Genomic DNA, 14598 nt, shown 5'->3' on the forward strand with positions numbered 1-14598 from the left:
ACGGGACCAACCCTGAAATCGCGAAAAATTTTTTGGCTTTTTCATAGAAAACGTCGACATATGATCAGCCAAAATGTATGAAAAAGCCAAGTTTTTTTTTCGCGATTTCGGGTTTGGTCCCATAATAAAAGTAGCTCAGCTTAGCGAGTAGAATCGAGCCCTGAATTTAAAGTCCCATGGCCAGAAACACCCTGTATTATATTATATTAGAGTATTTAGACGAAGTATACTTGTAGCTAAGATAGATATAACTCCGTAATAGATGGATACAGTCTAAGGAAAAAACGTGCCTCGAAAATCAAGAAAATTTGATTCTCGTTCAGAGGGCGCTACTAGCTTTTGGCCTACTGTCGTATAGATGGCGCTGACGGTTTCGTTTGTTATTTAACAATTTTAACGCATATCAGTGAAAGAACATGGGTCAAAATCATAAAAATAATTGATGCAAATAAAAAAAATCATTTATCCATATTAAAATACATTTTATAGTATTTTTATAAATCTTCAGTTTTAGCTTTAAAGTGTGTCGACAGATGGCAGTGAATTTACTGGGGTTACAAAATTTACTATGACAGTACCGCTCTAGTATAAGTTACTCTATGCTTGTAGCTTGGGTTTGACACGTATTTGTCAAGCTAAAAAGATAAATCTTTGATGGACTAACTTTTATAAGGTTCGGTTGACTATTGTATTTTTCTCTTTATTTTTTATCTTCTAGATATTATTATGTTTTATCTTTGTTTGCCATTGAGTTTTATTTAAGTTATAGATTCGTATTTTTATTATTCATTTGTTTAATTATAATTACATGCATGTACATACCAGGCGATGAAGTTATCAACATCTTATATCTTATCACCGTTAGGGGAAAACTATAAGCATTTTAAAAGTATGCCATTAAAAAATTAACGATATAGTATTTTATGCAACCGTTGTTTAAGAGGGTTTACTGCCTTTTCGCCGAAAATTGCATTGCAGAATTTCACTTGGCACCCAACTATTCGCCAACGTTTCATTTGGCCGAATTCCATTTCCCAACTTTACATAATCCAACCTTTTTTTTTTCTTTTTTTTGCCCAGGAAAAATCTTCGAAAGATTCCCCAGCGCCAGGGGGAGGCACTGAGGATATGTGAGATTTCTACTCACTAAAAAACCTGGGGTGTTCGTCTCTCTGCCTTTGGGGTGGAGTCACGGGCACGCGGCGTCACTCATCCGCAACCCCACCAGCAGCTGCCCGTTAGGGCCCATCACCGGGCTGATGTTTGCCCGAAACCACCATTAAGGGCATGTCCGAACACTTGACATGCCTTCCAACCCGAGGACCTCTTCCGTATGGGTGACAGACGCCCCCGTGTCTGCCACCCGGTACATAATCCAACCTAACCTAACCCAACCTTGTACGTGATTTTCATTTCCCAACTATGGGGTTGCGAAACGAAATGGTTGCGAAATAAAAACTTGCTAAAATTTCATTTGGGAAATGAAACTGATGCCATAAGTTTGTTGGGAAGTGAAATTTGGCGAAAAATATTTTGGCTAAACGGCGGTATCCCGTTTAAGAGAGGTCAAAAAATAACACGTGAGTATTTGAGGCAAAGCCGAAAATTGTTAATAAAGACGCCACGGATATTTTTTGACACAGTTAAACAACGTTGCATACAATACTTTTTCTACGACCAAGCACTTAATTTGAAATTAAATTGTAAATTTAACAAATATTTTTCATGTCATCTAGTTGTCTTCTACCCTATCTACCTATTTTAAATACTTAGTATAATCTGAGACACTTCTGTTAGAGGATTTTAAAAAATTTAATTAAAAAAAAACGTCAATGGTTCACTTATTTGTCCGAGATGACATTAAAAATGAGGTTGGGAACAATGTATTTCATACAATATTTTTAAGTAGTCATTACACGAAGTATCGAAAAGTGCCAAAAAGATACTGCGTGTATGCACAAATGCGTTTTTGGGGGATAGACTAAAGACTTGTCTTGACAACTATAAGGTAGGGTTTTAAAGATGTGTGCACGACCGTTTAAATGACAGATAAAAGTACGGGAGTAGAAAAAAACACTTACCTAGTCTTAAATATTTAGTAAAGAACACTTGGTATATGGTGGCACTCGTTATTTTCCTATAGCGTAACCTGCAACAAAAGAGAACACACATTAACATCATTATCATTATAATTATGTAACATCATTAATTATCATTCAGCGCGTATGAATCTCGTCACTTGAAATATGTATGCCATTTTGTAAATATGAAACCTAGGGTACATGGAACACGTCATTCGTTATTACTTATAATTAGTAGGTATGTAAAAAACATACATTAGTATAGAGTTAGTTTCTTATACAACAATTAAAACTCGCGTTTTCAACACATATTAAATCACATTTACAATCGGGTCTATCGCGAATTTATTTTGTTACCTTTATTTACCGACGTTTCGACACAGGTTTCACTGGTCGTGGTCGCGGCTAACTGACTGACTTTTCGTCACACAAATCTCTGTTTTGACATTTTGCTGGGACATCAGCCGCGACCACCGCCGTGAAACCTGTGTCGAAACGTCGGTAAATAAAGGTAACAAAATAAATTCGCGATAGAGCCGATTGTAAATGTGATTTAATATATAGTTTTTTTATACAGTCATTATTTTGCATCACACGTCTGGGCGGCGTGTTTCAAATATTGACTTTATGTTTTTTTGTGTTAAGGTAGATAATCAAAAGGATTATATAAATTAAAACCATGTTGGAGGTTTCTCCGAGGGTCTACAGTATGAAATTCTTCAAAAAGGACTAGGTTTTTAAAGGGTCGGCAACGCGAATGTCCATAGGCTACGGTGACTGCTTACTATTACGCTAGTTTGATAACGACGTGGTATAAAAAAAACATTTGTCAGTTACAAACAAGCTTTGTAACTCGCGTAAAATATATTTATTACATTGGACGTTCGGCGTACCTACATCACAACCTAAATCCCCAGTCGCATCTGTTATCCAGAGAAAAATCGCATTCATTTTTTATGTTTCCATCGGGATTAGCTCTAATCTTGTAAGCGCCATTTTAAAATATATGAAGCCGTGTGTCATTCTCGTGTCATAGTTGCATAGACATAGTATATTAGTTATAGACATGAAACCGAGCGACCAGGGGTAAGAGAAAGACATATTCATGTATTGACAGGTTAATGTATGGCAGCATAATCCTTTTTCTCTTTCACTCTTATAAATTTCGGTGTACCTATGCTGGCATAACCCGACCATGAAAAAAAACCCGGTCGGTGATAAGGACAAAGCATGGCACTATTTTCTCGTTCCTCTTATAGGAATCGCAATAAGACTATCTTTCTCTATCAAAGAGTGTCAGGCCCTTGGTGTGATAAACCTAATGTAGCATTCAAATTATTACTCTCGTCTTTAATTTAAGTACAGTTTTTCTGATAAGTATCTTATTTATTTATTTATACGAGCCTAGAGTGTCCCACTGCTGGGCAAAGGCCTTCCTCCCCACTTTCCAGGTATCCCGGTCTTGACCCGTCTCATAATTTTAAAACTAACTCGGGACTTAATCGCGTACAAACTTACGTTTATTTATGGCCTGACGTTTCGAACGTGACGTTACGTTCGTGGTCACAGGCAGACTGGCGAGGAATTGTATCAACATCTTCTTGCCGTCCCCCACCCGGGTTGACCCGTCTCCCACCTGAGTCCCACCAGTTCCTGTCAAAGGCGTCAGGTCATCTCGCGAACGCCGTCGAGGTTTGCCGCGACCCCGGATTTGATGTGGGACCCAATTGGTTGTTATTTTAGCCCACAAATCATCACGGCAAACGTGTCCCACCCAGTCCCACTTCAGCTTGGCGGCTGTTTCAGCTACGTCAGCTATTTGTATTTCAGATAAGTATCTAATTGTTTTAAATTCCTGATGAAATCTGTACTGTTCACAAAGCTTGGGTACAGTGAGAGGCTGAAATCTCCATACAATTTATAAGCTTAAAACGCAAAATTGTATTGAGATTACAGCTGTCACCGCACCTACTCAAGCTATGTAAAAAATACTATAGTTTTTATATTGATAGATTTCAAAAAGTATATCTAATGCCATAAGGAATTCTTTACCAATCAACCGTAACGTAGAGAGATCTGATACTTATACAGTTCACAGAGCAACTTGTATTTTAACCTAAAGTAGGATTGTCCTTACACTTTCGGGTCAGGGTTGATTAGCCACTAGCGATCAACTCGGTGATGGATGGAGGCCTTGCAGGAGGCTTGTGTGGCCTTGATGCTAGATTTTCGCACCATTTTTTTTTTGTTAACTTATAATTTAATAATCTACAATCATGGTCACCCTACAATACCTAATTAATAAAATAAAACCTCTTTAATCATTAGACTTATATTGACCGGGATATAGACCGTGATTACCTTTTGTATTATTTGTGAGCTCCCGAAATTCACAAATACAAAAATTTTAATCGTGAAGATGGGTTCAAACTGTCAAATGTGTGGAATCCTGTGATTTGTTTGTGTAAAAAACCAGTGATATCCGAATCAAACACGCGTAGTGACACCGTGAGTGTAGTGTGTTTGGACAGACCAACGAGTGTGAACGCGACCGGACCAACAAGTGTGAATGCGACCGTTGGTAACGTTGAAAGTGAACGCAGCCGACGCGCAAGAATGAGGGTAGACAGAGCGCTGTCTACACAACTTTGACACCCACCCGCTATCTTCAGTCACCCGTGAACATGATGCATGTAATTGCGTCGAAATATCGGGAGCTCACAAATAATACAAAAGGTAATCACGGTCTATATCCCGGTCAATATAAGTCTAGTGAAACTAACCGTGAATCATTCAAAACTCTCTTTAATCATGACACGTTGGTTATGGAGAAAGTAAATAGACGAGTTTCGACATTATATATGTACAAGGTGACCAAAAAATATGTGCATTCCCTTTTCCAGGGAGATTTTGGGATTATACTGAGCAACTTTTACTATGGGACGAACCGCGAAATCGCGAACAAAAATTAGGCAGTTTCATTAATTTTGGCTGGTCCATTTTCTATGGGAGGGTAAATTTTTTTTCACCTCAGCAGCTCGAACAAGCCTACTTTCGTCACTCCCTGGAGTGAGGAAAGTGCGACTTTCCTCACTCCAGGGAGTGAAACAATGTAGCTTTTTAATTTAGTGAAGGCCATGAACTTCATACTTTTATTACATTTTTTTTATGGTATGGTACGGTACGGTACGGTACGGTACGGTACGGTACGGTACGGTCCGGTCCGGTCCGGTCTCGTCTTGTATCGTATCGTATCGTCTCGTATCGTATCGTACATATTATAATACTTTTTTTTCTGTTTATTCTGTGTAATTCGAAATACATTTTAACCTTTAATATGTTCTCACTACTGAGGTGAAAAATTATGTGTGCAACACGAGAGCAAAGTTATTTTACATCTCGTGTTTTTGAGTCCCTCGCTACGCTCAAGATTCTACCTAAGAATCTTTCGCTTTCTCGGGACTCAAAATAAACACTCGCAAGAAAAACCAACTTTCCTCTCTTGTTGCACAAATAACTATTTCACGATTTCGTGGTTGGTCCCATAGTAAAAGTTGCTCAGTATAATCCCAAAACCTCCCTGGCAACGGGAATATACATATTTTTTAGCCACCCTGCATAGTTTTTACAAAAATACATACGAATTTATTATTATTTTGTTACAACTTTACAAAAACATGAGATTTGTTTGTAATTTCAAAATTAAAATCGTAGTTTTATTATCATGTACCTATGTCATTGTGACCGAAAACGCCGACCACCATTTTATTCTCGTGACGTCACTATAGCAGAAACAAGTGTTAATTTAAAAATAAATATAATTTTAATAAATAGTTGCACAATGTATAGATAAATACTTACCTAATACTCTTTATACTTAAGATGGACTAATTACCTACCTAAATCTTATAATATAACTAAGAACACATGTAAAAAGTAATGAAATAAATTGATTTGTATTTTAATTTTGTAACACGAACAGATTGAATTTGACGTTTCTTTGTTACTGCACTGCTATTATGTCACAAAAAGACTGCCTTTTTGGCGCGAACATTCACCGTTTAAATTTCTAATTGGCTATGTACAAACATTTATCTCGGACAGGCAAGTAGCTCGCATCATTTGGCGAGTTCTAAAGGCAGCATGGACTAGTAAATGTGCCATTTTCAACCAAAAGGGTACTTATTGTCGCTTGTCAGTGGCGCTATTTCCATAGATTAGATTAGATTAGATTAGATATTTATTCTCATAATATGAAATTACATTATAAATTATGCTAGACTAATCTACATGAATTTATATTATGATCTTCATTGACTAGATATTTACATAACATTATTTAATAAATTAATAGATACAAATCAAAAAAATGTCACAAATTTTAAATTAAATTAAAAATTAAATTTTATGCATTCATGTCAAAAACAAAATACGGGATTATTAACTAAGTATGAGTATCTCCTATTGATCGTCATGTTCTAAATTATAACTAATTATATACACATTTCGTTACGAATCAATAAATGAGAACATGTCAAGTTTACAAAGTTCAATTTACAATTTCAAGTGTCATATAGCTTCAATTAGAAATCAACCTTATCAACAGGCGAAAATGTGGTACCTTTTGGTTGAAATCGTCACAAATGTTAACATAGTGTTTATTGATTATGCGGTGGCGTGCGTTGACGGCGACGACGGCGTACATATAATTATGTGTAAATAAGTAAGTAGATACGATTTAGGTCACCGCGTCCATTACCCACGATAATAACTAATAAATAAGTAGGTAGGTTTTTTGTGATGATTTTGATATATTTTAAAAGGTTTTAGTACAGTCAAGTTCACAATCTTTACAAACCAACGTTCAAAATAGTACATTTTAAGGGGGGTAAGTTAAATATTCTACGAGAGTCTATACACAGTTATCTTATCGTATCTTATCTTATCTTATCTTATCGTATCTTATCTTATCTATATAATAATATAGATTCTCGTACAATATTCACGACAGCCGCAGGAATCGCAGGATATTCTTACCTTAAACAATATCACAGTAGACTCACTTGTTTAAGTCACTCGCCGTGAAATTATTTAATGTTAGTATGTTTCACAACAGTTTAAATTCGAATATTCTTACCCCCCGGAGTTACACACAGTGTTTTTCATCACACTTGCGACGAAAAAATTAAATTTAATACGAAATAATTTTTAAATACGGTGACATTTTAATCATTACGTCGGCCATTTTAAATTTTTTGGCAGTTTAGGCATCGAAAGCACATACCCATCGGCCTTCAGCCACAATTAAAAAACCGGCCAAGTGCGAGTCGGACTCGCGCACCGAGGGTTCCTTACTTTTTAGTATTTGTTGTTATAGCAACAGAAATATATCATCTGTGAAAATTTCAACTGTCTAGCTATCACGCTTCATGAGATACAGCTTGGTGACAGACAGACAGACGGACAGCGGAGTCTTAGTAATAGTTTTTACCCTTGGGTACGGAACCCTAAAAATTGTGTAAAAATGTTTGAAACGGCTATTAAATTAATCAAATTAAATATTTTAAAGCATAAACAAAAACAAAATTATAAACGTAAGTATTTTCAAAGTAAAACTCATTTATACCTACTTGTTTCGTATGGATTAGTGACATAATTTAAAAAAAAGCTACAGCTCACTCGTGAGTTAAAAGCAAAACAAAAGCAAAAGCTCTCAATCCTTTTAATAATAATAATATAGCCTTTTCAGATCCACTTAACCTAATAACATTAAACTGATTTTAACAAAAGATAAAAACTTATTCTAGTATTTGCTGCTTGCTTAGGGTTCCGTACCCAAAGGGTAAAAACGGGATCCTATTACTAAGACTCCGCTGTCCGTCTGTCCGTCTGTCACCAGGCTGCATCTCATGAACCGTGATAGCTAGACAGTTGAAATTTTCACAGATGATGTATTTCTGTTGTCGATATAACAACAAATACTAAAAAGTACGGAACTCTCGATGCGCGAGTCCGACTCGCACTTGGCCGGCTTTTTGTAGATCCGTTTGCCAATCGGCAAAGCTTGAGGGCTTGGCAAAAAGCTCTCAATCAGTGTCTCTCAACAGTCACAAACTTTCTTGACCAAGTAATTTATTTAAGATTTAGAGTGTAGTTTAACTGTTTACCCACAGTGCTAAATATAAATTAATGATTTAACCATATTTGACTTTTTAAATTAAGCAAGCAAGCAGTTATTATTTCCATTCATTATACTTCACGTCTTAAACCGGCTTAATGTAATGTTAATATTTATCAAGGAAAGATAATTAGTCCCGTAAAAACAAACAATCCCTAACGACGATATCCGGCAAAATATTGCTGGCCCGTTATTTATGGAGAGTATTCGTAATTTATGTGCCGCAAAACCTTTCATTAATCACCAGAGGGGTAAGTAAGATATTCTGTTACTATCCTTAGTTAATGCTAGTAGTTGATACAAGCAAAGAGCCCGCCACATACCATTGGATGTCGTGAGTGTTGTGTGTAGGCAAAGTGACAACCCTAACGTACAAGTTAATAATCAAGATCAAGTGCGGGTAGTTCGCAAAACCCGCGCGGCAAGAAGATGTTGATACAATTCCTCGCCAGTCTGCCTGTGACCACGTACGTTCGAAACGTCAGGCCATAAATAAACGTAAGTTTGTACGCGATTAAGTCCTGTATTAGTTTTAAATTACAAGCAAAGAGCTATCAATTGTAGGAGAGCTGTACAGTAAAGTCAAACTGTATAAAACGCCTAGTTCAAACGGTTTACCCAATGTCCCGGTTGATGGGGCTGTTACCTCCGTCAAACTAGCGAACGTTGGTTAACGTACTTATATAAGAGTTAGATTAAAAGTCCGAGTTAGAGGTTACTTTGGGAATTAATTGTATCGAGCGAAGTGTCATAATTCGTGTATCGGAAGCTATGATATTAAAGATAATATAGTCAAGAACTACATATATTTTTTCCATGTCTACGAATATCAACGCCTCTTAGAAAAACATGATCATATAAGGAGATTTTTCGCCTTCTGGCTCAGGGAACCGCCTTAAACTGTTTTTGTATTATTTGGAGAATTTGCGTAGAGCCAAATTAAACATACTCGGGTAATTGTTGAACAAGGTGTTTGATTTAAGCTTTCCCTTCGAAACCAGTCCAAAACCTTATTCATAAAACTTAGCAACCTGTTACAAACCTCGTTTAAATTCCGTCAAAATTTAAAATCAAAAAAAGATTATGTAAGTCGGCCTTAAGGGCTCTTTCACAAGTCAATACTGTGCACCTACCTGACTTGTAAAATTGTATTTTATGAATAAAGTATTGGCAGCCGCCACAGCCTCCTGGCCGTCGTGGCTAGCAGGTGGGACAGTGGCCTTCTGAAGCACTGGTCCGCCATGCACGTTAGCCTCATTAATAAATTTAATTTAATATAATGAATTGAATTTAATTTAATGATGTGTAATTTAATTTAATTTAATTTAATTTAATTTAATTTAATTTAATTTAATTGGTTCATTTTATCCAATCAATTTAAAAAATTAATTTAATTATATATTTTAATTCTATTTCAATTGTAATTTTATATTTAAACAATACTATAATTTTAACTCTAATTTTGAATTTTATATCAAATTTTTTTAAAAGTTGATTGTATTTTAATTTTAATTCTAATTTTAATTTTAATTTTAATATTTGATATGTTAAATTGTATATGGATTCCGAATTGTCCGAAATAAATGTTTTTTTTTTATTGAATTGAATTGAAAAAATACAATATTTACAGTGGCATGAATAGTACATAGCAACATTTATAAATGTACCAGCAAAAGCCCGGGTAAATACTACGTTATAATAATCGTGAACAAACAGACTAGTTTGTAGACTATACAGGTTGGCTAAAAAATAAGTGCATTCCCGTTGCCAGTGAGGTTTTTGGATTATACTGAACAACTTTTACTATGGGACCAACCACGAAATCGCGAAAAAAAATTTGGCTGTTTCATACATTTTGGCTGGTCCGTTTTCTATGGGAGGGTAAACATTTTTTCGCGATTTCGTAGTTGGTCCCATAGTAAAAGCTGTTCAGTATAATCCCAAAACCTCCCTAGCAACAGGAATGCACTTATTTTTTTAACACCCTGTATAGAATAGAATCACCAAACGACTCTCAACAATCTGCCAGGAGAGGGCTCTCAGATTCTTTGGGCACATAATGCGATCGCCGCACCGCCTCGAACGTGACATCATACTGGGGCAAGTTGAAGGCAAGCGCGCTAGAGGAAGAGCCCCGGCAAGATGGTCGGATTCCATTAGACAAGCATGTGGTTCCATGCAGAGGGCAGCCCACATAGCCCTTGATCGCGTTAAATGGAGGGATATAGTTCTTGGTCACGATCCTCAGTCATGAGGGAACGACGAAGAAGAAGAAGAAGAAGATAGAATAGAATGTTTTTATTCGTAAACTCACAGACAATAATAGACATACATAAAAACTAACATGTTCTATATGATAACTACTACTTAAATAACCACACCATTCGCTTCGTTTCTAGACGTTAAGGCGCGTCCACACTCGCGCGTCATTACCCCTTCCATCAGTGTGAACAGAGCCTTACTTCCTTGGGGCTATTCGTCTGACGGAGACAAATTACTGGCGCGTCTGCTACACACGGTCGTAGTCGATAGATAGCATTAAAAAAAAACAGGAAAAGTGTGAGTCGGACTCGCCGAGGGTTCCGTAATTTTTAGTATATGTTGTTATAGCTGCAGCAGAAATACACCACCAACTGTCTAGCTATCACGGTTCATGAGATACAGCCTGGTGACAGGCAGACGGACAGAGGAGTCTTAGTAATAGGGTCCCGTTTTTAGGGTTCCATACCCAAAGGGTAAAAAAAACGGGACCCTATTACTAAGACTCCGCTGTCCGTCTGCCGTCTGTCCGTCTGTCCGTCTGTCTGTCACCAGGCTGTATCTCATGAACCGTGATAGCTAGACAGTTGAAATTTTCACAAATGATGTATTTCTGTTGCCGCTATAACAACAAATACTAAAAAGTACGGAACCCTCGGTGCGCGAGTCCGACTCGCACTTGGCCGGTTTTTTAGTATTTGTTGTTATAGCGGCAACAGAAATACACCATCTGTGAAAATTTCACCTCTCCGTTCATGAACCGTCATAGCTAGAGTTAAACCAAGTCTGCAGAGATTTTGACAGCACACGCAGTCATCTTCCTCGCGTTATCCCGGCATTTTTCCACGGCTCATGGGAGCATGGGGCCCGCTCGACAACCAATCCTAAGAATTGACGTACGTACGAAAGCGACTGCCATTTGACCTTCCAACCCAGAGGGGTAACTAGGCCTTGTTAGCATTAGTCCGGTTTCCTCACGATGTTATCGTTTTAATTTTTCGAGTATTAATCCTGCACCTAACAACCATCTCTTTTAAGCCCAGTGGTTGACTGGTAGAGAATGCCTTATGGCATTACGTCCGCCATTTGTACTTATAATTTTATGTGCAATAAAGTTTAAATAAATAAATAAATGTTTTCCTTCACCGAAAAGCGACTGGTAAATAATTTGTACTAGTAAAAAAAAATCACGGGCGCTCGCGGAAGGCCACTTCTATAGGATCCTATTCTCTATGACTACTTAAAGTTGGGTGGTTGTACGGTTGTTAAATCTGTACGTCCGTGTGTGTCTGAATGAGAACATTACTTAGGCAAAATTTGCGTTAAACAATATTGAATAATAACCGCGCCGACTCACGGACGCCTCCAATTTCTATATTTAGCCGATTCTAATGGATCGTCGAAACAATAATCAAGAGCAAAATATAAATACATACAGTCGAGGCATAAATATATATACATTACCAAAGTTTCAAAATATGTGTACGCTCTTACACCTTAGATAATAAAGTCGTGTTCACATATTTTTGAGCCATTTGACTGGATCGATATTTTTGCCTTCGACTGTACATATTTACCAGAATTTAAAACTACAAAAAACTGGAATCGTGCTTTTAATTGTTTCAATATCATTAATAGGGGGTATTACTGCAATGTTCTGCCGCCAGAGTGCAGCACTAGCACATATTGTAAACCAAAGATTATTATTTTTGACAAGTCACTATGACTAATAATACATCAAGGCGGTTTGTTTACAGAGAGTCTACCCGGAAACGCGAAGATATAATTTTTAGGGTTCCGTACCCAAAGAACTCCGCTGTCCGTCTGTCCGTCTGTCACCAGGCTGTATTTCATGAATCGTGATAGCTAGACAGTTGAAATTTTCACAGATGATGTATTCCTGTTGCCGCTATAACAACAAATACTAAAAAGTACGGAACCCTCTGTGCGCGAGTCCGACTCGCACTTGGCCGGTTTTTTATTGTTTGCAGTTTCATCCGAGGCGATTCGGAGGAGGCCTAGGTCAAAAAGACCTTACGAACATATGGAAAATACACATACAATAAATAATAAGAGGGATAAGCTCGCCTTTGTACCTAAATTTATATGAATTTCATGTTATCAATTTTTGTTTTGTACAATAAAGTGATTTACTACTACTACTACTACTAATAATTGTTAAATTAAATGTTAACAGTTCGTATAATAGAGCGCTTTAATAATAATATTCAATTTCTATACAGTCCACATCCAGGATGTATATATTTTTATTTATTTTTTATTTTACAGTTATCTATTGGAGTTTGATAAATAAATAAAAAATTTAATTTGAAAAAAAAAAAATGCTCATGTAATTAAAACAAATAATATAGTAGATTGTGTAACAAGGGAGCAAAATGACATATAGAATCTTGAGCGCAGTGAGGGATTCAAGTGATAACGCCCAAGATGGAAATAATTTTGCTACCATGTGACACATACTGTTTTTCACATCACCTTTGAGGAAATTATTATGTTCCTAAATATTAATTGACCAAAAAAAATAGTATGCAAAAAAGAAAAAAAATCCTAGAACAGAAAAGTGCCACTGATCCCTCCTAGCAGGGAAGAAAAGTGCCACTTTGATCCCTCCTAGCAGGGAAGAAAAGTGCCACTTTGATCCCTCCTAGCGGGGAAGAATAAGTCCTTTATCGAATAGGTGATGTGAAAAAAAAAATTTCCGCTGCGTCAAAGTCTAAACTACTTATTTATTATACAGAAATGAAAGCAAATTTTATACAGTGAAACTCAGCCCTCGTCAACCTTTTTACAACCCAACAATTTGAACACAAAAACAATCTCACTATTTGAGCGGGTACAGTCAACGCCAAAAATATGTATACATTTTTCGCCTTATTACGAAGGAGTAAGGTGCAAAAGTGTAAACATATCTTTGACGTGTACTGTACAAGCGCGACCTAGTTTCAACGGGGCGCCTTTAATATAATGCAGAAATCAGCAACCTGCGTGCGGTGTATTCCGTAAGTCCAATGTCAAAACGGTTCTTTGAGGCAGGGGTCGTCAACTACCTCTGATGTACTACGAAAACGTATGGTATTATTAAACTCAAAGGAAAATTAAGCTCGTCACAGACGGAGCGATAATATATCTGCCGATATCGGCAGATACCGACAGATAACGACAGATATCTGCGAGTATTGCTAAGCACCACACACGCAACGATACCAAAATATATATCGCTCTCTGTCTACCTACATTGTTTGAGTAACGAAATATACCGACCGATACATCGCAAGGCATCTGCAGATGCCTTGCGATAAGATATCGACAGATACCAAAGTATATATTACAGCTTCGTGTGTGGGCTGTCAAATAGTACGTAAAAGATATCGGCAGATGACGTATCTGCCGGTGTCTGCCGATATCTTATCGCTTTAAGTACATACATATTGATGTAAAATATGTTAGAGCCAGTTACAATTTTTGCTTACAAGATATTAATTTTTATGTTTACTTATCTAAACCACATTTGTATATTTATAGTATTTAAGTACTGTTAGTATTATGATTGTTTTAATTTTTGGATAATTTTCAATGAAATACATTTTTTCTTATCTTATCTTATTCTTTTGGCAACAAGTTTTGATTTCGTATTTATGTTGTTTTGTATGAGCTGTTCAAACCAGCCCAACTTTATTCCAATCTAACGAAAAACGTATAGTCATGCAATAAATGATTATCTTATCTTATCTTACCTTATCTTATCTTACTAAAAATCGGCCAAGTGCGAGTCGGACTCGCGCACGAAGGGTTCCGTACCATTACGGAAAAAACAGCAAAAAATCACGTTTGTTGCATGGGAGCCCAATTTAAATATTTATATTATTCTGTTTTTAGTATTTGTTGTTATAGCGGCAACAGAAATACATCATATGTGAAAATTTCAACTGTCTAGCTATCGCGGTTCATAAGATACAGCCTGGTGACAGACAGACGGACAGACGGACAGCAGAGTCTTAGTAATAGGGTCCCGTTTTTTACCCTTTGGGTACGGAACCCTAAAAATCAGCTCATTTAAGA

At 36.7% G+C, this 14598-nt stretch overlaps 1 protein-coding gene across 1 annotated transcript in view; it reads right to left on the reverse strand.

Moving 5' to 3' along the window:
- LOC134745651 (uncharacterized) overlaps nucleotides 1-14598 on the reverse strand; it is a 424512-nt gene that overhangs the window by 193124 nt on the left and 216790 nt on the right. The window contains exon 4 of the mRNA XM_063679774.1: nucleotides 2082-2149. Coding sequence (XP_063535844.1) covers nucleotides 2082-2149 — 68 coding nt within the window. The remainder of the gene's footprint in view (nucleotides 1-2081; nucleotides 2150-14598) is intronic.

The sequence above is a fragment of the Cydia strobilella genome, chromosome 11, assembly GCF_947568885.1.
Source record: "Cydia strobilella chromosome 11, ilCydStro3.1, whole genome shotgun sequence".
Lineage (NCBI taxonomy): Eukaryota > Metazoa > Arthropoda > Insecta > Lepidoptera > Tortricidae > Cydia > Cydia strobilella.